The sequence below is a fragment of the Gekko japonicus genome, unplaced genomic scaffold (assembly GCF_001447785.1).
Source record: "Gekko japonicus isolate JY-2015 unplaced genomic scaffold, Gekko_japonicus_V1.1 scaffold671, whole genome shotgun sequence".
NCBI lineage: Eukaryota > Metazoa > Chordata > Lepidosauria > Squamata > Gekkonidae > Gekko > Gekko japonicus.
In genome coordinates this window covers 7,622-30,800 of record NW_015168068.1, presented here as the reverse complement: position 1 = coordinate 30,800, position 23,179 = coordinate 7,622, and the positions used below count along the sequence as shown (strand labels likewise).

General features: G+C 43.2%; 1 protein-coding gene across 1 annotated transcript; it reads right to left on the bottom strand.

Annotated features, from left to right (window-relative positions):
* Positions 1–1,571: 1,571 nt before the first annotated feature.
* On the bottom strand, positions 1,572–22,695 carry ICK (intestinal cell (MAK-like) kinase). Its single transcript, XM_015414578.1, has 14 exons — positions 22,656–22,695; positions 22,299–22,437; positions 20,825–20,879; positions 19,780–19,901; positions 19,170–19,249; positions 17,090–17,222; positions 15,158–15,329; positions 14,212–14,379; positions 8,981–9,283; positions 7,885–8,072; positions 5,589–5,731; positions 5,044–5,172; positions 3,832–3,960; positions 1,572–1,967 (listed from the first exon to the last, which is right to left on the bottom strand). The coding sequence occupies exons 1-14, from the start codon at positions 22,693–22,695 to the stop codon at positions 1,813–1,815; spliced, it is 1,956 nt and encodes a 651-aa protein (XP_015270064.1). The 3' UTR covers positions 1,572–1,812.
* Positions 22,696–23,179: the final 484 nt, after the last annotated feature.

The window sequence follows — 23,179 nt, the reverse complement described above, 5'->3', positions numbered from 1 at the left end:
CATGTATTCCCATCTACAATTTTTGTACAGTTACCAGTCAAATGGTAAACTTTAGCCTGGACTACAGCACTGCTTTGGGTAGAGGAACGTACATGAATGTTCCTTCACACAGGAAAACAGTTGCCTGCACCTACAAAAATCAACTATCAGAAAAATTCTGATTCTTTTCCCTGACATGCTCTTTTTCCATGTGGAAGTTTGACAGGTAGATCAGTGTTCAAGTATATTATCTTCCAACCAGGAAGGTCAGAATCCAAGGAGTTTTGTTGACTTAATCCATCTGATCAAATTAATGGGCTGCAAAAATCCTGAATCCTATGGGAAAGATTAGAGATTCATGCATAGTTATTTTTGTGGCTTGCTTCCTCAAAGCAGGAACTAGTAATGCAGGCATGGACCCAACCAGTCATGACCTTCACAGGCTAGGACCTTTCTACTTCCCGCTTCAGACCAATGAGTCTACCACTATGAAGGCCTGGGGGAAAAACTTCTTCCCCCAGGAAACCCCCCTCCCATTTTGCTAATAGGAAAACTGGGGGGGGCACCTATATTTTTCTCCTCGGGTATTACTGAAATGCTTTTTTAAAACTACTGGGTTTTTTAAACAATTTTTTACTCACTTAAATGTATATAAGAATCTGCAGTATCAGATAATGGTAATTCGTATGTATACTGTAGAGGATATGTCTCTTATTTAATTGGGACTAATTTTGGCAACATCTGATAATGTGTTAGATATTAGAGTTCATTATTTCCAATGTTATAGTTTAATTTCAAATCCAAATATGCTGTAAATTGTAACTACCATGACTGTATGAGATACTTCTGTCCAGATTATATCTTTTCTTTTACTACAAAATGTGTTTACTGATTTTATTTTGTCCTACCACTTAGATGGCAATAATTAAGATAGCATAAAATGCAGCAATTTGCATCTCTCTCAAGTACTAGACATATTTACAATTTTACGTGTAGAAATCCAAGACATTCAGATTTTTAAACTCCACAAAAATGCAAACGTGAATTAAGTGATAAATTATGTATTTTATGTTGTTAAGCAATTTTGATAAGTAAATATTGCATATTTTTTAATTTTGCCCAAGATTTCCAAGGGTTTTCCCAGGGGGAAAAAAGTTAAATGCAGAGCTTCTAACCTTTTGGAAATTTTACATCTGAGTACCCCCCTGATTTTGTTCCTGGGTCAGCATACCCTCAAGACCACAGGGAACAAAAGTGGGGCTCTGTAATGGAAGAGTGGAATTGGCGGAAATACTTTTAGATTGGAGAAATGTGTAATTGGATATGTGCCATTATGGGTCTGTTAGTGCTCTAGCTCTTATGCTTAATTTGTTGCTTGCCCTACATGCCATGTCCAGAACTTACAATAAAGTATTTGGTAAATGCCCTTTTCTTTCTTTTAACTGTACCTTAATAACATTAAATACTGCATCAAATGGCTACATTTATTCACTTATATAAAACATGATTCTCAAAGGAAAATATTTTTCTTAAAAAAAGTTAATTTCAAAGTTTGTCATATAAAAATGCCAAAAAAACCCATTCTAGGCCTGATATACAAATGTTTATGGTTCTATGAAAATAACTGTTCCCATCATATAATAAAAACCATACAAAACAGGTACAATATTGCATTCAAATACATACAACTAAAATATATGTATTCCTGAAACAGTCCTAAAATGTCTTGGTCATAGATGATAAGGATCTGTAAAGCTGCTGGTTTATGAAATGTTATCAGAGGTGATGTCAGCACTGGTCACTGTTCCACAAAAAGGACACCCAACTCAAGGTTCACCGGTGAGCGCCATATTTTGAAGACCAGTCAATTCGTCTGTGAACTGGCTGGACCATGGGTGGGCGTGGCAGTAGTCCAGGTGTGTTTCTCATAGGTATATTAAATGACGGCCTCCCAATATGAGGTCTGACAGACTTCAGAGAAGCATACTCTGCAAATGAAAAAGAGTAAACTATACAAAGAGAGACTGGATCAGGAGTAATGCTCAGGTAGGAAATTGGTGATTTTAACCAAAGGATCATGTAAGGATTTAGGGTCTTCTGGTCCAAGCCCACATCTGAATCAACACTTATTTAAGAAGACATCAATACCTTAAATAAAGGTATTTTCAGTGCCAAAATTTAATTACCATATTTTTTGGACCATAAGACTCACTTTTTCTTCCAAAAAAAGTGGGAGGAAAAGTGAGTGCGTCTTATGGACCGAAGGTTCAGAATATTTTTTCCCCCGTTTTCCTCCTTTAGAAACTAGGTGCGTCTTAAGGTCAGGTGCGTCTTATGGTCCGAAAAATACGGTAATTCCATTCATTTCAACTAAAAAGGAGATCAAGTTCACAACTTTTCTATGAAGATGGATATAACTAAGCATGGGGGAACTACTTTTGAGTTCAATGGGTTTAGGAAGTCTGAAGCCATAATCAATGAACTAAGCTAAAATATAGGATTGGAATACTTTTATGATCAGAAGGACCAGAAGTATTCTTAATGTGTTTCTCAGCTGTGATTTTGATTGCAAGACTTTCTAACTTCTTATATAAAAAAGACAGAGGAGTGATTGCACTGAAATGAGAAAGGAATTTAAAGTGGTTTCAAACTACCATTCTAGGGCCTGCCAAGAGCCACAGAAAGGATTGCTTTTATGTAATTGGATTTTTTTTAAAGAAAGGTTTCAAGGCCATCTGCACACATGACTAAAACGTAAGCAGATTTCCAGATAATGGCTTATTTTCAATAATTTAATTTGCAGCTAGAGTGGTCCAGAGTCGTGAACAGCACTGAAGTCCTGCCCACACATTTAAAATCCATCTTTACAGCCCTAAAAACATGGTGGTAGTTGTTTCAGTGGAGCTTAATTCCATTCATTTCAACTAAAAAGGAGATCCAATTCATAACTTTTCTATGAAGATGGATATAACTAAGCATGGGGGAACTACTTTTGAGTTCAATGGGTTTAGGAAGTCTGAAGCCATAATCAATGAACTAAGCTAAAATATAGGATTGGAATACTTTTATGATCAGAAGGACCAGAAGTATTCTTAATGTGTTTCTCAGCTGTGATTTTGATTGCAAGACTTTCTAACTTCTTATATAAAAAAGACAGAGGAGTGATTGCACTGAAATGAGAAAGGAATTTAAAGTGGTTTCAAACTACCATTCTAGGCTCTGCCAAGAGCCACAGAAAGGATTGCTTTTATGTAATTGGATTTTTTTTAAAGAAAGGTTTCAAGGCCATCTGCACACATGACTAAAACGTAAGCAGATTTCCAGATAATGGCTTATTTTCAATAATTTAATTTGCAGCTAGAGAGGTCCAGAGTCGTGAACAGCACTGAAGTCCTGCCCACACATTTAAAGTCCATCTTTACAGCCCTAAAAACATGGTGGTAGTTGTTTCAGTGGAGCTGACTGGATACTGAATTCTGCACGAGTGTATGATCATTAAACTGCAGAACCATACACAGTACCACTACTAAAGAACTTAGAATTCTGAACAAGGGTATAACTCTGTCTAGAGTCACAGTGCTATTCTATGAACCATTTTCAGTCACTGAAAGCAAAGTAAGGATGCAGTACTAGCAGATAAGAGCCCATCTATTTAAGTGGGTACTACAGAACAATGTTGGATGCATGGTAGGTTCCTCTGCCTGAGGCCATCTAAAATATACGGACAGAAGAGAAACTAGCACAGGCTTCAGGATTTTAGGATGAAACAGCACATGGATGTGTCCTTAGATTCTAGTAGTCTACCTATTACTGGCTCTGCAGCTTTTTGAGGGGGGGGGAAGCAGCTCTTACGAGAAGACGGATCAGTAGAGGGCAGGTCAATGAGTGGCGCCAACTGAACTCTCTGGCCAGCAGAGCCAACTTCTTTTTTCAGAAAGGAAGGGATGTAAACACCAGTCAGTCCACCTGGTCCTGTGTGACCTGGGGGGGGAAATGGAAAATAGATGCAGACACAACTGAGGCTAAGGCAGTGGACCAGCACAAACATTCACAAAGTAGTACATACCTTTAGAAGCTGCTTGTTTAAAAATGGTGTGTGTGGGGGATTAATCACTACTACACTGAGTGTGTCATAAATTTGACTCTCCAGTCTATTGTCAGAGTCCCACAAACTCAGGCTCAACAACGTTCCTTCAAAAGGATCAAGTTAATAACTTCAAGAAGAATGTAATAATGTTTAGATCATGAATTAGAGGAAGTTGTACGGCAGGCCAGTTCAAAGGGCTGTCTCTGCTATGGTATAGTCTAATCTTTCCTGTTCTTGTAGGTGCTCCCCATGCCAAAATTCCATTTCACGAGGAAAACTGAAAGACAGAAGCTTCCCCTTCTCCAAGATGTAAGCCAAGCCTTCCTCATAGGGCAGCCACATAACATCTGCGAAGGTACAGTCATGTAAACTGACTGTGCCAAGCTAGCTAACAAGCTTCTGAATCGAGGATTCTTTTCTTTAAAGAAAAAAAAAATCTAACAAGGTGTCTAACAAACTGTTTGAGAGCCAGTTTGGTGTAGTGGTTAAGTGTGCGGAGTCTAACCGGGTTTGATTCCCCACTCCTCCACTTGCACCTGCTGATGTGACCTTGGGTCAGTCACAAGCTCTGGCACAGCCGTCCTTGAAAAAGAGCAGTTTGTGTCAGAGTTCTCTCAGCCCCACCCACCTCACAGGGTGTCTGTTGTGGGGAGGGGAAGGGAAAGGAGTTTGTCAGCCGCTCTGAGACTCCAAGTGAAGGGCGGGGTATAAATCCAATCTCCTCTTCTTCTTTTAAAATTCTTCCCATTAACACACTGTCTGGACTATCACACCTACTCAAATGAGCAGCAACCATACAACACCATCAAAGAATATCCTATGTAAAGAAACTGAATTTCTACAGCTTTGATTTTCAGCATCTTGAAGACCCAATCAAGTTTGGGCACATTCTGTACTCAGTGTGCCAGGATAGCCAAGAATCCTGCAGACAGTGGAATCCTAGAGACAGTCCCATCATTTTCAATGTCACATCTTACTGGAATTCAGCGTGGTGATCCCTCCTGCCACTGTGGTGGTCTTTCCAGGAAAATTAGAACTGGGCCATGGCTGAGATGGGATGGAATCTTTGCTTGAACTGGATACTAAATTATTTCTTATGCTTATACCTAAGGCAAAAATAGAAAGTTGCTGTTAAAACGCTGCAAGGATATAGTTCTGTAACAAACTGCAGAGATTCTATTTATCTTCATTACTGCTTAAGCATAATGGTTTGCATAACTATCCTCCCTCATATCCAGACTGTGTTTCCCCCCCATCTGTTTACACAGCTACTTGCAAATTCCAATACTTGATTAGGCAACCAGAGCACAAGAGAATTCCCAATGGGTAAGTGGGTGGGCAGACTCTGGATTTCTACGACAGTTACTGAAGTAGTATAAGGAAATCAAAGCATTGTAAAGCATCCAGAGGAACAGCATAAGAAGCAGAATAAGGCCTGATACCACACACTGCCCACCCCGCCTCAAAGTCTAATTCCCATACTTTATGAATTAATATCTTAGTAAATAATTTTTTTACTAACCAGGTAAATACCTAGAATGTTTCAAGTAATGCTGTTTGGCTGCAGAAACTTGTAACGTTGGCGTGTCCTGCCGAAGGTAGGAAGGTGCGCTATTGCCAGTGCCAATGCAGGATGAAGGCTTCAGTTCCAAAATACTTTCAAATCTGTAACATACAACCCAAAAAAGACTCCTATAGCACAGCCCTTCCTTCATTCATATTGCAGAGTGCTAACTTCAGAACAAAGAAACAAAGAAGATTAACAATGTGTCTTCTCAGGGCAGCTGCAAAGAGGCTCAAGGTAAAGTCAACTATCTGAAATATACAACTCCAATATTAACAGCCTTTGCACACTATACTTGTTAAGTCAACCGAAATCTGATGAAGGAAGACACACAGGGCAGTGAGAGCTTCTGCCAAGCCAAGGAGTAGGGTGATGTGAACCCAGAGCATAGCAAAGAGGAGACAAATTGGACATGGGTTTATGGACTATTATTAACTAAGGGTGCAATCTAATGCAAACTCACCTGGATGGAGAACCCACTGAACTCAGCGGGACTTAATCCTAAGTAAACATATATAAACTGCAAAGCTGTATTACACAGAGACAGCTTTTAGACACTAAGCCCAAGACACTAAGGGCATTCTTATACAGCATGGTCACAGTAACACTGATTCCTGTGACCCATGTGCAGCCCAAATGCCCAACTCTCATCTAAGAGATGGTTTCTGGCCACCCTGAAAACGTCTTCCTAGGTCTCTGTTCCAGGATGCAGGAAGAAATTTCTGAGGGGAGGAGGGAGTTGGAACATTGTCTGACAGCCATGAGATGATATTCAGAACTTGCCCCCAAATTGCCATCATGTCCTAGGAACACAGTGAGAAGATTTGGGTGTGTGTGTGTCAGAACATAACCTATCAGCTGCTTTCTCAGCTGACAGATAGTCTTCTGGCCCCTCATCCAGCCAAGATCCTTTAAAGTCCACTGAACTACTTAAGTTGTGCCCCCGGTTGTATGGTATAACAAAAAGATGTTCTTGTGCATCCTTGTGTGTCATTCTTGCTATGTGTGACTGAAAACAAAGAGACCCGGTACTTTTCAATATTTTTAGCAATGATCTGGATGAAAGGGTAGAAGGGCTACTCATTAAATTTGCTGATGATACCAAATTGGGAGGAGTAGCAAACACCCAAGAAGATAGAGTTAAAATTCAACAAGACCTGAATACTCTGGAGAAGTGGGCAGTTGCAAACAGGATGCAATTCAATAAAAAATAAATGCACAGCACTACCTCTGGGCCACAAAAATGTCAAGCACAAATACTGGATGGGGGATACGTTTCTGGGGAGCAGTGTATACGAAAGAGATCTTGGGGTAAGAGTGAACTGTAAACTAAATATGAGCAGTCAGTGTGATGCGGTGGCAAAAAATGTAGTCTTGGGTTGTATTAAAAGGGCCATAGCATTGGGTTGTATTAAAAGGGCCATAGGAGACTGAGCCCTATGAGGAAAGGCTAAGGGCCTTGGGAATGTTTAGTTTGAGGAAGAGGAGATTGGGGGGGGGGGACATGATTGCTCTCTTTTAATATGTGAAAGGATGTCATTTGGAGGAGGGCAAGGAGCTGTTCCAGTTGGCAGCAGAGGATAGGACCTGAAGCAACAGGTTTAAATTACATGCAGAAAGGTATCGGCTGGATATTAGGAAAATCTTTTTCACGGTCAGAGTGGTTCAGAGGTGGAATCAGCTGCCTAGAGAGGTGGTTAGCTCCCCTTCACTGACAGCTTTCAAGAAGAGACTGAATATTTGTCAGAGATGCTTTAGGCTGGTCCTGCATTGGGCAGGGGGTTGGACTAGATGGTCTGCATGGCCCCTTCCAACTCTGATTCTATTATTCTATTCCATGATTCTATGACATACTGTAAAGAGCTACACTAGTATAATGCCCATTCCTACAAACAGTTTAAGTAAAACCTGATTTAATATTCCCTAGTAAGCATGCTTAGGGTGGTATACTTGCTCCCAAGAAAAGGGTCGTGTGTGTAAGAATGAAGAAAGTGGCACAATGAAGTGAATGAAGTGGATTAGTCCTAGGAGAATACATTTTTCTATCTTTATACACAAATGGTCTCATAAAAGTTGTGTGTGTTTCTTAGAATTCCACAAGGTCTTATATCCTAGGCCTTATATCTTATGCCTCCTTTGCTGCTATGCCTTAGAAATTCTACAGGTTTTTCCCACAACCAGATTCTGACTGAGAAAATTTGCACCTGTGAAGCATTATTTTATTTTATTTTCTGCAAGGAACAAAGTAACATACCTACAAAGAGCTTCCTCAGTCTGCCCTTTGTTTTGGAAGTCTGTTCTGGGGAGGGAAGAACCTTCCTCCAAACCTTCCAAGTCCTCCCGGCCCTCAGAAGCTTTCAGAGTTCCAGTAACATGTCCCCACTGATGCCTGTGCTTTGGCTTCAGCTCACCATTTGTCTGCTCAGTCTCAGTGGCTGCTTTCTGTCACGACGGTGGGAAAAACAAAACAGAACAAAGATGGTATTAGAACTGCAGCATAACTGTGCAAATATATTGGCGTGGCTAGTGAAAGCTCAGAAACAAGGCTGAACTGCCAGAACACGCACGGAACGGAGCAAAACAGAATCTATCTAAATTACAGGTATTACCACGACATGATAATGTGCAATCTCCCTAAATAATTTCAGTTCAGAGTGTTTTCCAATCTCTGTTTTTCAGGTATAGAATCATCTTTGTTGTTGTGTCATAGACACACACACCAGTGAAACAACTGAATAGTGTACATAATGAACAATATATGGCAAAACAGTGTGTATGGGAGAGAGTCAGAAAGAAAATGAGGCGGGAGAACAAGGCCATGAGTTTGGAGGCAGTGGTAGAGGAGTGGAAAAATGGGGTGGGCAGTTGGAGTTAAAGTAGGGCCCAGGGAAACACATTAGATCTCCTTATCAGCATTTCAATTCTATGAATACCATTTGATTGCAGTATATGGCAGATTATCTTGGAAAGCAGATCCCTGTATGTCTTCATATTCCATCCAAAATGAGATCTAACCATCTGGCTTTATTTTAAGATTCTACATAATGCCATGGGCAGCAGAGTATAATAGTTGCATAGCTTCTTACATTATTAACCCTAGTCTCAGTGCCTACAATCCCTAGTCTCAATCCCTAGAATCCCAGTTAAAGGATCCTAGGTGTTCGAAGACCTTTCTCTGAATGACATCCTAGGAAGATACAGAACATTTTGACAAGGAGGCAAACCCATGTAAAAGTACCCAGTCCAGCATGCAGAGTGAATCCCATCTCCACCACTTAACATAAAGAGACCTATCCCTAAACCACACTGTTATTTCCCTTTGACACAAATCACCAAACACTGGGTCTTACCTGCTGAGGAATTTTACAGTGAATGTTTGGCAGCACCACCTGGTTGGGCTTGTCATCCCTTAAATGACCATTCACAGAAGAGTCAGATTTGTATGGGAATATCAGGGGATGGGAGGGCTGGTTTGTTTGGAATGGTCTAGATGAGAGGCGAATGTGTGGCTTAGGAGGAGGCTCTGCAGGAGGGATGGGCTTCATGTGGACTTGGGCTTTATCAGGAAGGTCTCTTGGTGGTTTTCCAAGCTCCGGAATACAGCGAGAGGTGCCCAATGCTTGGCCAACCTGGAAGTAAGGATAGCGAAGTGCCTAAAATAAAGTAATAGACAAGCTATATTTAAACCAGGAAACAACAGCCTGAAGACTCATCACACAGAAACATACACAATGTTGCATTCTCAGTTCCAATAACCAGGGCTATATGTATGCAACAATTATGCAGGAGCGCAGAAAAGCCCAGATTGTGACCATAGGCATAAAATCTAGCTCCCCAAAACTCCCTACTTTCATTTTTTGAAAATGAGAATGTTTCTAGCCCCTTGCGGTAGAAGACATGCTTCACATTATTTGGGTATTCCTGTGCTGAAATCCTACAACCCAAAGTGGTGACTGAATACAGTTCAATGGCTGGGGTGTTCTGAATCTGCAGAACTCTGTATCCTGATCCCAGGGTGGCAAAATTACAGTGAGGTAAACACAGTGAAATGCAAAAGTTTTTTTTATGCAAAAGTTTTTAAAAAACTAAGCAAACTTACTTGGTTTTCAAAATTTGGATTGCCTGGAATTTTTACCTTGTGTCTCTGCAGAACCCTCTCTGTATTGGCTGAATACTACTCCAGAGACCATGCACAGCTCAGCTGTTGACTAATCATACAGCTGACATACAGTGCAATCCTATGCAGAGGACAGGATTGATTGATGCCATTACTGTTTTTTTAATGGTGGCTAGAAGGCCTCTCTTCCAAATTTGGTTTTTATTCTGACTAATTTATTTTTACTTGGTTGTATTCCCACTGCACACCCATACAGAAGCCAACCGGGTTGCCCAAAGCCCTCACTTCCCTTTTAAAGGATTCTGAAGTAACCACAAATTCCTGACATCACAGACGTCCTTTCTGAAAAGCAGGGATTACGATGCAGAGAGCAGGAAGAGGGAAAAGAGATGATATATAGAGATGGGAATAGGGAAGGGTAAGAGGGAGAAAAACAGGTTGCTTACCTGTTAACTGATGATCTTCGAGTGGTCGTATGTGCAGTACCACACATGGGTTGGGCGCCTGCACACGCCCTCGACAGGAGAAACGTCTAGAGCTTTGTCTCAGAAAGCTTTTGGTGGGCTCTCTTCCCGCCCTGGGGAGAAGGCACGTACTGTGCATGCCTGGAGTGGGGGAGAGAGCCGCCTCCCACTCAGTTCCTTCGACCGCTACCGGTAAGTCCCATCAAGCCAAAGAAAGGTGAACAGGAGATGCCAGCAGTGGGGAAGGTTGGGTGGGATTGTGGTACTGCACAGAAGAAACGCGGTCTTGAGGTTGGTATCGAGACGGGCACCCAGGAACTGAAGGGCCTGAAGAGGCTGTAGGGACGACTTGGTTAGGTTGACACAAAGCCCGAGGGCACGAAGGAGAGACAGGGTGGTTTGGACATCTTGGAGGAGCTGGTGTTGGGTGGAGGCAACAAGAAGCCAATCGTCAATATAGGGATACAGGGCAATCCCCCGACAATGAAGGTCTGCAGCCACGACAGCCATCAACTTGGTAAAAACCCTTGGGGCAGTGTAGAGTCCGAACGGAAGGACCCGATATTGATAGTGTGCGTTGCCGACAGCGAAACACAGGAACATTCGATGCTGGGGATGGATAGTGACATGAAAACAGGCGTCCAGGAGATTGACAGAGGCGAGCCATGCCGCCCAGGGAATCAATGGGAGGATAGATTGTAGGGTGACCATTCGGAACGTGGCATTGAATGTGCCGATTGAGATCCCGGAGATCCATAATGGATCCCTGAAGCCGCCATCCCTCTTCGGTACGAGGAAATATTTTGAATAAAAGCCTAGGGTTCGTTGCGCTTCTGGGACGACCTCAATGGTGTCTTTGGCTAGAAGTGCAGAAATCTTGGAATCGAGGATCCGGGGTGTGTGTGTGTGACAACATAATGAGGTAGGTCGGGGGGCGAAATGAACTCTATGGCGTACCCGATCCGTAAGATGGTAAGGACCTAGATATCGGTTGAAATTTCTTCCCACATTCGTAGAAATGGGAAGAGTCGGGTCCGGACGGGAGGGGTGTAAGATGGAGGAGATGGCAGGCGATCGAAGCGGTCAAACGGACAGCTTGGGCTGCTGGTTTTTTAAGGGGCCTTTTGGCACACCGTATTAGGATAACGGAAGTCATAGGGCCTCTTTCTCCAATGGGAGGTGGGCGCAGGAGATAGCTGAAGTCTGGCATAATATGGTTTCCACGGACAGTATCGGCATCGAGGTGTCGATGCCGACACACCAAGGTTGCGAGCCTGCTTCCGACTATCATCGACAGCCTTTAAGGCTTCGTCAGTGGTAGAGTGGAAGAGACCTTCGCCATCGAAGGGGAGATCCTCAATCCGGAATTTCACGTCGGGCTGTAAGGAGGTACCCCTTAGCCAAGCATGATGACGGAGACCAACGGAGGAGACCAGAACTTTCGAGGAGCAAGTGACAGCATGAAGGACTGAATTAATTTGCTGTTTCGAGATTGTGCAAATTTCTGATAAAGCTCCTGACAACGTTGGACGGTGTTCCTTCGGAACAAACTGTAAGACAGGATGGACTGCATTAGCTACATTAAAGGCATAGGCCGACAGATATGACAGGTAGGTGTCAATATGAAGATTCATAGAGGCGAAGGAATACAGCTTCTTCGCGATAACATCAATCTTGCGGCCCTCGCGATCGGGAGGCACAGAGTGGCGGGCAGATTGCTTCGATTTCGAAGAAGATTGGACGATCATGGAATTCGGTGGAGGCTGTCTGAAGAGAAACTTCCCCGAGCTCTCTTGGACCTTATAGAGAGCTTCGTATCGTTTGGCGACTGGGAGAATGGAAGCGGGATGAACCCATGTCTCCTTGAGGGTGGAAAGGTGGACCGGCAATAGAGGCAGGACCGTCGAAGGTGGGAGGTCAGCCTGAACAAGCTTGTGAATGACATCAGTCACAGCTGGGGATTCAGTGGAACCCAATCTGGTTACAAGTTCCAGATACGCTTTCGGGTCTTCAGTTGGTGAAATAGATCCCAAGGGCTGAAGGTCATATTCGATGTTCGAAACATCGAGTTCGAGATCTGCTGAATCCGAGTTGTCGGAAATCGACATGGGAGAAGAGGATCTCCGCTGTTGAGTGAGATCAGCCGGTATCGAGTCATCAACAGGGGGATGAAACCCAGGTTCTGAGAGAGAACACTTAGGGGTATCCCTAGGCCTTGAGAGGTCAGGAGGCTGGTCAGGGGCCACAGAACGAGCCGAAGTCATGGACCGAGATCGTCTGGCGTGATCTAAAGTGCGTGGATGGTCATCACGTTCGAAGTGACGAATGTGATCGTACCGGTGTCGACGAGGAGTAGGAGACCTTGGATAATAATACGGATAGTAATCAGGTCGATCTCGTTCATCAGACCAGTATTCGTCATCAGAAGGCGATCCCGAAGGAGAAGGTGACTGGCAACGAATAAGACGCTTTCTATCATATCGCGTTCGATGGCCAGCAGAATGCGCCGTGACCTCCAAATGGTGGATCAGGGTACGGGAGTTTGGCGTCGGAGATCGAGAATCCCGGTGACAAGACAAGTCAGGAAGAGATCTCGTAGATTGACCCAGCGGAATAAGGCCAGAGGCTGAAGAGAGCATAGGTGGTGCTGTCGGAGGCCACAAAGTGGACTTGTTAGGTACAACAGTCACAGCAGGGGTTGATGTCATTAAACCAGTAATGACGACCAGTATTCGTCATCAGAAGGCGATCCCGAAGGAGAAGGTGACTGGCAACGAATAAGACGCTTTCTATCATATCGAGTTCGATGGCCAGCAGAATGCGCTGTGTCCTCCAAATGGTGGATCGGGGTACGGGAGTGTGGCGTCGGAGATCGAGAATCCCACTGACAAGACAAATCCGGAGACCTCATAGATTGACCCAGCGGAATAAGGCCAGAGGCTGAAGAGAGCGTAGGTGTCGGAGGCCGCAAAGTGGACTTGTTAGGTACAACAGACACAGCAGGGGTCGATGTCATTAAACCAGTAATGACCACTGGGTCAACAGCCGAAGTCGAAGCTGATGTCGAGGGCTTGACTTTCGATTTCGAGGAAGCCTTACACTCAGGCCGTGTAGATTTTAACTTTGGTGCCTTCGAAGCGGATTCTGATTTTTTAGAAACAGTCAAAGCCATGGCAGGACGCAAGGCTGCCTCTAAAAGCACAGCCCTAAGGCGAGTCTCCCTATTACATCGAGCTTGTCTAGTATAACTAGCACAATGAATACAGGTATCGACTCTATGGGATTCCCCGAGACAAAACAGGCACAAATCGTGACCGTCGTTTGAGGGAAGTTAGCTGAGCAATAACGGCACAGTTTTAAAAACTTTGTTTTCCCATACTTTCTCCACCCCACTCACTATAAATAAAGGGGGGGGGTGAGAGAAGGAGAAAAAGAAGTATTTAATTTTTTTTTACAATTTTTTTATATATAACAAGAAAAGTTGAAGAGTGAAGACGGAAGGGAACAAAAGAGAGAAAAAAGATAAATGTATTCTTACCTGAGGCAAGTACGGAGCAACAAAAACGAGGTGTGAACACACAAGTGGTCGAAGAAGAACTGAGTGGGAGGCGGCTCTCTCCCCCACTCCAGGCATGCACAGTATGTGCCTGCTCCCCAGGGCGGGAACAGAGCCTCCCAAAAGCTTTCTGAGGCAAAGCTCTAGAAGTTTCTCTGGTCGAGGTCGTGCACAGGTGCCCAACCCATGTGTGGGACTGCACAGAGACCACGACGAAGATCCAGAGAGAAACAAAGTTGTGGCAGCAGCCTCCAGCAAATCATATAAATATTTTACAGATTGGGGAATGTGGGAGTAATGGTGATCAGGAGGAACAGAAGCACACACAACTCTTTTCATCTTCTCCTCCTTCATGGCCAAAGGAGACTTCAATTCCAGAAGACGTGGCATGGTATGAGCAAGGAAGGTGGGTTGCAATGTAATTTGTGTACAGTAAGCGCAAACCTGGCTTGCTGTTGGCCGTTTCTTGGGGTCCCATTGCAGCATGTCTCTCATGAGCTGTATTGCCTCACTGCTTGCATTAGGGATGAGGGTCTTCAGGTTGTTAGGTACACACTGTGGCCAACGGAAATTCATGCTGCTTGCAAGTTGGTAGCCTTCAGGCCAGTCGTTCTGAAAGGGATGCAAGTATGCTTGCCATTAAAAGAAATGTCTAGGCAGTTACTGCAGTTGTGATGTCCCCCCAGTGGTACAGGCCAGTGGCGTACTACCTCACTGAGGTTCGATATGCTCTTTTAATATCACAACTGTTTCATTACACAGAAGACTGGAATGGCTTACAATCTGGACCACTGCAGTCGTAACACTGGGTTCTTTTCGCTTATGGCTAAGAAACTGGAAGCTATCCTCGGGAACACACATGCCCTCTTCTCTTCTCTGGAGAAAATTCTGCCCTCTCTCAATACCGTGGGTAGCAACAACCAGGGTTACTGTTTTAACTAGGATTTGAAGTGGGTCTCAGATTTTAGTGAACTACTGCTCCTATTCCTTGGAGACAGGACAATGTACCAATGACAAATGTAAAGATCTGAAAATAACAAGGACACCTATGAACCTACTGAGATAGAAGCCATAATGTAGCTACCAATGTTAAAGTGTAGGGGGATACATTTCAAGGATGCAGTTCAAAAAGCACTCACTTGGGAGCTGGCCCCACTGGAAAGACTTGCTGCCAAGTAAATATGAAGGCTGCACATTATTATTTCATTTTTCCCCCATCATCACTATGTTACTATGTGACATGACAGCATGCACATCTAGTAAAAGGCTATTATCAACAGTACAATATCCATGCCACTGATATGCTAAAAGGAAATAGTAAAAATAAAAGAACACAGAAACACAATTGTACTTCTTCATGGGCATCAACAACCGAGTTTTCATTAGGTACCTTTTTTGGTGTCCCCAGCACTTGGCAAATCTTGAAAATCGTATCAATTTCACTGGAACCTGGGAAGAGGGGTCTCAGGGTGTAAACCTCGGCCATTATGCAACCAACAGCCCAGATGTCAATGGGGGAACTATAGTTAGTGGATCTCAGGAGCACTTCTGGAGCCCTGTACCTGTAAGCCAAAAGTAAACATGGTCATCTATAATGCACGCTAACCAAAAGGTCGAACAGGACTTTCATTGGCCTGAGACTGCAAGAGGTCCCCTTCTCTCTGGAAAAGGGCCCTCTAAAAAACAATCCCTCTCTGTTTTGCAGCAGAACTGACTGCTCAGTGTAACGGCAGCAATATCATATTTACGCTTTGTTTGCTATAATCCATTGCAGATCTTCAGTTTTAATGAGAAGACTAACAGCCATGTTAGACTTTACCCTCTTAACAAAGGACATGTGTAACCGGTCCTTAACCCATCTATGTTTACCTCCAGAAGAACACAGCCAATACAGCCAGCAGCATCAAGGCACCTCTATGCACTCTCTCCATGTACTGCCCATATCTACTGTCAAAGAGAGTTCACAGCCCTCCCCCTTCCATCTCCCTTTCTCAGTTTGTTCTTTCTTGCTCATTCTGAAGGTGTCTGCTTTCCCCTGCCTAAGGATCCAGAATCTTATAGTTTTAAGAGTGGAGATTACCCATTTGTTCAGGTGACTTTGTGCAGGGCTGAATGAGCAAGGGGGTGTTCTGCTTGCATCTCTCCCCACAAAAGCAACTATGCTTTGGAACTGCTGTGATGGCCATGAGGGGGAGCTGCATCTCAAAAACATATTGGGGAATGAGCAAGGGGGTGTTCTGCTTGCATCCCTCCCCACAAAAGCAACTATGCTTTGGAAGTGCTGTGATGGCCATGAGGGGGGGCTGCATCTCAAAAACATATTGGAAAAAGCCTGGAAACATGTTACTCTTACCACAAGAGAGTTCTGCTGGCTAAGAGTTCTGAAGAGGACAGGGGTTATACAAAGAAGGGAGGAGGAGGAGTTGGCTGTCTCTTTCTGTCCATTGTTTATCTTCCCCTATGTTTCTTCTTAATTTCCCCTGCTCTTTTCCCTCAAAATTCTTAGGAAAAATTAGCTTCTAAATGGTGGGGAAAAGAAAATCTTTGTTATCACAGTCAGCCGCTCTGGAACCTTCAGAATTCTCAGTTGGCAAAGTAAGTACAAAATGACTGAGACAAGGTCAAATTTTTAAGTGTTTTAATCTGTTTTAATTGATGAACCTTATGGTTCACTTGTATGTCTTTTAAACTGCTGTGAACCACTCCAAGCCCTGTGTTGCAGGAGAAGGGTGGAATATAAACCCCATAAATAAATTAATAAATATAATGCAGTTCTCTTACTGATAACATCTTCCCCAGGATTTGTGTGGGAATATCGAACCTACCCTGACAAAGAGTTGTACAAAGCACATAAGGTAAGAAGTTTTCAAACAAACTATTCAGCACCTACCACTTCTTTTAAACTGCTGTGAACCACTCCAAGCCCTGTGTTGCAAGAGAAGGGTAGAATATAAACCTCATAAATAAATTAATAAATATAATGCTGATAACATCTTCCCCAGAATTTTTGTGGGAATACCGAATCTACCCTGACAAAGAGTTGTACAAAGCACATAAGGTAAGAAGTTTTCAAACAAACTATTCAGCACCTACCACTTTACCTTGCTTGGTCAGCATTTCTGACTTGAAAAAGGACAGGACAGTCTCTTTCTTTGGGTTTTATTGGTCAACCTGTTGAACCCATACCTAACTTAAGTCAGCCTCAGCACCCAAGCAAGGAAAACTCAACAAATGCAATGATTTTGCCACAAGTTTCAACTTAATGGTGGGGATAATGGTCAGTTCAACTTCACATGCCACAAAATCTAATTCTAGTGCTTACCATCTCGTGGATACATAGTCTGTGTAGGGAGGTCTGGATCTAATTTCTCGTGCAAGGCCAAAATCTGCTATTTTCACAAGTTCTGGTCCCATGCAAAGGAGATTTTCAGGTTTCAAGTCTCTATGAAAAAATCCTATAGTTCAAAATAAACATTGGTTAGTCTTTTGCCCCCAGCTTTATATTCTTTCTTCTATTGGGTATGGTTTCATGGCTGCTGATCGGCATGCCAGCCAAATGACCTGAAATAACTGGCCTGGTCTTCACCTCTGCCATAAAAGTTTGTTCAAGACCAAGGAGCAAGACCCAGGCAACAACAATGAGAGACAGTGGAGCTTGAGTCATCTGGAGACCATGCCCACTGACTTGACTGCTCTGATGTCTAACCCTGGCAGGGTGGAAAGTGGTCATGGTGACTCAGGGAAGCACATGCCATCCCTGTGTATCCCAGGGCTCAGCTGTGGTATTACAAGCAGGTTTTGAGGCTGAGTTCCTGTTCAGAATCAGTTCTAGTAGACAGTGGCTCGAATCCACTAGAGCATTTCTGTGGATGGAAGGATTGGTGCTGGGGGGGGGGAGCAACAGTAGGAGGGCTTCTAGTGTCCTGGCCCCACTGCTGGATCTCCTGATGGCACCTGGTATTTTTGGCCACTGTGTGACAGAGTGTTAGACTGGAGGGGCCATTGGCCTGATCCAACACTGCCTTCTCTTATGTTCTATCTGCGGACTGTGATCTTCTCACCTACCCCCTTCTGCTGCAGTGGAAAGTAGGATTTGGGGGCAATGTTTCAGGCTGCAGCAAGAAGGGGGAACACAAAAGTTGCACTCCATGGGCAGAAATGCTCCAGGGGAACCAAAGTACTAACCCGTTAGACTCCTTTCTATACTCGTAAGCCACCATGCTTACTACTGCAAATCAAAGCAGAATACTCAAAACACAGGCTACAAAAGTGCAGAACTAGCATCCTGAACTGTCTTCCTAGGAGTGTAGGTGCAGGGAATCCTAGGAGTGCATGCTTCCTCTTATTAAAATCAAACAAGAAGAACTGTACTATCCATAGAAACTCAGTATGCAGGGAAAATATCTTTCAGATATCCCAGCTTCTGCATAATGCTTTGCATACATTATATCAATAATTCCTAAAACAGCCCTACATACAACAAAACAGTATTGTTTCACTCAGAACTCCACAGAGCTATTATGTGTGTGTATTAACAAGACCTCTGGCCACAAAACTTTTATATTCCATTTTATCAAGATACTTCACATTTTTGACACCATTTTTACCATCATGAATCCAAACAAGAAATATTACATCCTTGTTACCAGCCCCAAAACTGGTAATATTCCTTCCTCTGTTCCATCCACATAGTTACACATCTATATATCTAATAGCGAAAGCGCCCCCTGTGTGCGGATATCTAAATCTGCACATCGGGGGCACCTGGGGGGCAGGGAGATTTTCCTGCACATCTGGGGCAATCACCAGATGTGCAGAAAAATCGAAAAACTGTAAAAAAAAACTATAGGGGGGATACTGAAATCCCCAAGAAAGTAAAAGAGCATCCCCTGTGCATGTGCAGGGAACGCTCTTGGAACTCTGCGGCGGGCTGGCGGTTGGAAGCCGCTCAGGCCTCGCCACGGGGCGGGGGAGGAAGAGATCGGGAGCAGCGGGGTGGACCTTTGGCAGCTGCAAGCCACTCAAGCCTTGCTTCCAGGGCCGGGGGGGGAAGGAGACTGGGGGGGGAGGAGACTGGCGCGGCCCGGCAGCTGCAAGCCACTCGGTCCTTGCTTCCAGAGCCAGGGGGGAGGAGACCGGGGAGGGGGAGATCTGCGAGGCCCTGTGGCTGGCAGCCACTCAGGCCTCTCCCCCTGAGCCAGGGGTGGAGGGTGGTGGTGGAGGAGACCGGGGTGGTGGTGGTGGTAGAGGTGATTTGGTACAGGGGGGGGAATCGGCGGGGATGGGAGGGGGAAGCTTACCTGCTGCTGCTGCTTCCTCCTCCTGTGCGTGGAGCTCCCCCCCCCCGCGAGTATCGTGGGTCCCCTTTCTTGTATGACTCTGATTTGGCATTAATATCTTACCATGTTTATGTATAAAGGAAAGCCCTTGAAGAATCTGATACATAATATTCCTGACAGTAGATTCTGGAAACAATTTATTCCTGTAAGGTAGGAGAAAAGTTAGTTCATACATGGGTTTCTTATATGTACTCATGTATCAACTGCAGGAGTATCTGATGGATGATACAAGTGCGACTAGCTATCCACATTCCATACATCTCTGCTGATTCCCTTATTTGGTTGAAACCAGCTTGTACAATCTATTACATTTTTAACCTGCTCTTCCTTCAAGAAGATTACTGCAGCAAGCATGGTTTTCTCCTCCACTTTTTAATCCCCAGAGCCACCATCTGAGATAGGACTCGATGAGATATAGAATGATATCAGGGATTTAAATCCAGGTCTCCATACTGAGCGATACACTGACCACTAAATTGTCTCATCCTATAGTACCTAAAATCACGTGTTATGTTTATTATGTACCTACTGTGATTTGCTGAAATGACTGTAAACTACCCAGCAGCAAAGCTTAATGGATCAGGTCCCAAAGTATTGATTAAAAGTACTGATTATCCCTGAATGTATTTTAAGACATCAGTACAGAAATCTACTCGCAAAAAAAAGAACATACCTTTCTTTCATCAACTGATAAAGGTTCTCCTTCATGTATTCGAACACAAAGTACAGATTATCATTTTCTCGGATAACTTCTTTTAGCTTCACCACATTGGCATGGTTGAGTTTCTTCAAGGACTGAAAGTACAAGATAAGACTATCAAGGCATTGTTGCAGTCTGGGTTTCCTGATATGTGACAATGAGTCCTTGTCTCAGAAACAAGAGATATTTCTAAATGGCTGTTAAAAACTCACTCAGATATTCACAATGTTCCTTCAGCCATATACGATGCATGCTGATAATGGGTTTATTTATTTCAACACCCCATGTTCCTGAATGTTCAAGCTGCTTATTCCAGTACAACATCCTGCCTTGGATTTTTCAGTCATTGCTCTCTATGGTGACAGAACACAGCACCAGTTCTTCTTCTCTTAGTCTCTTCCTGTTACATCCATGACAGCTACCACTAACAGTGCCATCCTAAGCAAAGTTACATGCTTCTAAGCCCATTGACTACAATGGATTTAGATGTGTATAATTTGGCTTGGCATAGTACTACATGTCAGCTGGGGCAAACTGAGAACCAACTGTCTGCTCTTTGCCCATCCATCAGCCTCACAAATGCTGCATCAAGGTTATACAGTGTCTTTGATTACCTTGAAATACTTGTTCAGGCATGAAAAAATGCACAAGATGTTTCACATTCTGGACTGCTAGTTGAAAGCATGGAGTTAACTTCAATATTAAACAGTAAGTTTAAAAGGAATGTCTTGATTTACAATACAATCCCAGACAGAGTAACATCCTTCTAAGGCCACTAACTGCAATGAACTTAGATGGGTGCAGCTTGCTTATGATGTTAGATGGGATCCAACCACCTTTTTGCTAGTGAAATTTGACCACTCAAAAAGGCTATATACTGAGGATCATAGAACCTATATGGACAAATAGCATGTGGGATGGTGGGACAGGAGCTGTAGTAAGGAGGGGAATTAGGAGAAATTGAGCAAAAAAGCTGCTCAATCCAATTCCTTGTTTCTACCGCTTTACAACCCAGTACCTTAACCTCTCGAAGATTCATACATTCCTCCCAGGAGTAAAACTTCCTCTTCATCCTTTAAAAATACAGATTAAGAAAGTTAATGTCACCCTCCAGTAACACCATTAATCATTTCACATTTGCATTCTAGTGGCATCATGGCATTGAATCTGTGGGATACATGGTATCTTACTACAAAAGAGTGCTGCATATATCATATTCAACAACCCATAAAACTAGTTTCTCATGAATAAAAAGGAGGAGGAGGAGATTGGATTTATACCCTGCCCTTCACGCAGAGTCTCAGAGCGGTTTACGAACTCCTTTCCCTTCTCCTCCTCACAACAGACACCCTGTAAAGTAGGTGGGGCTGAGAGAGCTCTTTCCAGAACTGTCCTTGAGAGAATAGTTCTGATAGAACTATGGCTTGCCCAAGGTCATCCAGGAGCCGCAAGTGCAGGAGTGGGTTATCAAACCCAGTTCTCCCAGATTAGAGACCGCACACTTAACCATTACACCAAACTGGCTCTCAAGGCCTTCAAAACTATGTTTTCCCAACAGCAGCCCTCAGTGTCACTCAGAAAACATCTTCTGAAACACAGATTTTAAAAAAGGTTTGTTTGGTACATGGCTTGGAGGTCTGATGTTCAAAGTAAGAAATCCCACTGGACGTGTCCAAGTAGCACTTTGCATTCAGGCTTACAGTTCTGCCATGCAAGCAGAGACCTCTGGGAAAAAAGTTATATTAAAAATGCACAAATGCTTTATGACTATAAAGATAAATATAAAAATGAATGTTCAATGCCATCTGAAGTTGTAGAAACATAACTAGGTGTGGGTAATGAAAACAAGATTTATGCAAAAGAAGACTATTTCTTAGTTTGTTGGGATCAGATTTTTCAAGTGCTGCAGCAGCCTGATTCGAACAGAACCAGGACGCAGAGTATGTGTGTGACTTCAGCCTCACACCATTTTCTCCACTTGAAACAATTGGGGTAGGTGTTATTCAGCCTGGTGAGCATGTACATGCACTGACTAAAAGGAAACTCTTTTAAAAATACATCTAGTATGGCCATAAGTATCAAGAATTACAATTCTGTGCTAAGGAAAGTTGAACTTTTGACCTGCCTAAAATAAGATAAATTGAGCACAGCTTCTCCAATTTTGCAATTTGTTTCCTGTAATTTTTATCATTTTGCTGTCTACTTGAATGGACAGAAAGTTGTGCCAGTGCTGAAATTCAGGGTTGGAAACTTGCATTAAAAAATAAATGAAGGCCAAGATCCATAAGAAAAATTCTGTACCCAATACTACATCCCATGCTTTTGGGGACTCCTGCAGAATCATAGAGCATATGCACTCAGTGTTTGAATCTCCCCGCTGCTTGATCAGGTTCCCATTGTTAGCTGAGTGCCTGAAAGCAACTACCCAAGGTTAGAGCAAGCAAGACCTCCAGCACAATTTAAAATACAGACACAAAACAGAAGTTGCTTACCTCTTAATGGCAAGAAGCTCCCCGGATTCAATACTCCTTCCCAGGAGGACAGAACCATATGTTCCATCTCCCAGCTGTTTGATAGTTGTATACCGATAATGGAGATTGATAAAGTTATGAGGGCAGTAACGAGTATGAACTGGGAGGTCAATTTTAGGGGACAGTTGGCTAATTTTGCACAGTCACGGTAAAATCCTGATAGAACCTCTTATTTTATTTGTGTAAAATACTTCCTGCATCATAAAAAACCCTCACTTTGGGAAGAGCAGACCGGAAACAAACAGTCCAGGCCTAGTTATCTTAACATAACATAGGCAACAGTGCAATCCTAAACAGAGTTACACTTAGAAAAGTTACAGATAGAAAATCCATTGAAGTCTACAGATAGAAAATCCATTGAAGAATCTAATCCCTTAGAATGGTGCCATGATATTTAGGATTACATTATCACAATGCAATCTTAGGAAACCTAGATGTATGTACTGCTAATAGCCAAAGACCATTGCCATGTTAACATAATAAATAACAGAAATTAAAAGAAAAAAACCAAAGGCCATACAGAATATAAAAATATGAAAACCAAACGGACCCAAAAATCCAGACAGTTTATTTTAAGACAACAATAAAGTTTCCATAAAATAAGTTGTACTACAAGAAGTTTAAGCAGTTTACTAACAGGCAGTTAGCCACCAGTGCAGAAAGAGACGCCATGAATAACATGCTGATCCTATGCCAGGTGATAAGTAAATTATTTTCTCTGTCTCAGACCCATAGTTCAAACAGGTTAAAATACCCAAGAACAATCTTAGGCAGAATTACTTCAGGTTAGGCCCATTGAACTTGGTGTGCTTAGACGGGAGTAACTCTACATAGGATTGCAC

Coding starts and splice junctions, on each gene's coding strand:
- ICK (XM_015414578.1), bottom strand. CDS start 22,695: ATGGATTTTCTATCTGTAGACTTCAATGGATTTTCTATCT. Junction 17,223..19,169: donor TTCCTTTATACATAAACATG/GTAAGATATTAA, acceptor TTTGAACTATAG/GATTTTTTCATAGAGACTTG. Junction 8,073..8,980: donor ACTGTAAAATTCCTCAGCAG/GTAAGACCCAGT, acceptor CCGTCGTGACAG/AAAGCAGCCACTGAGACTGA.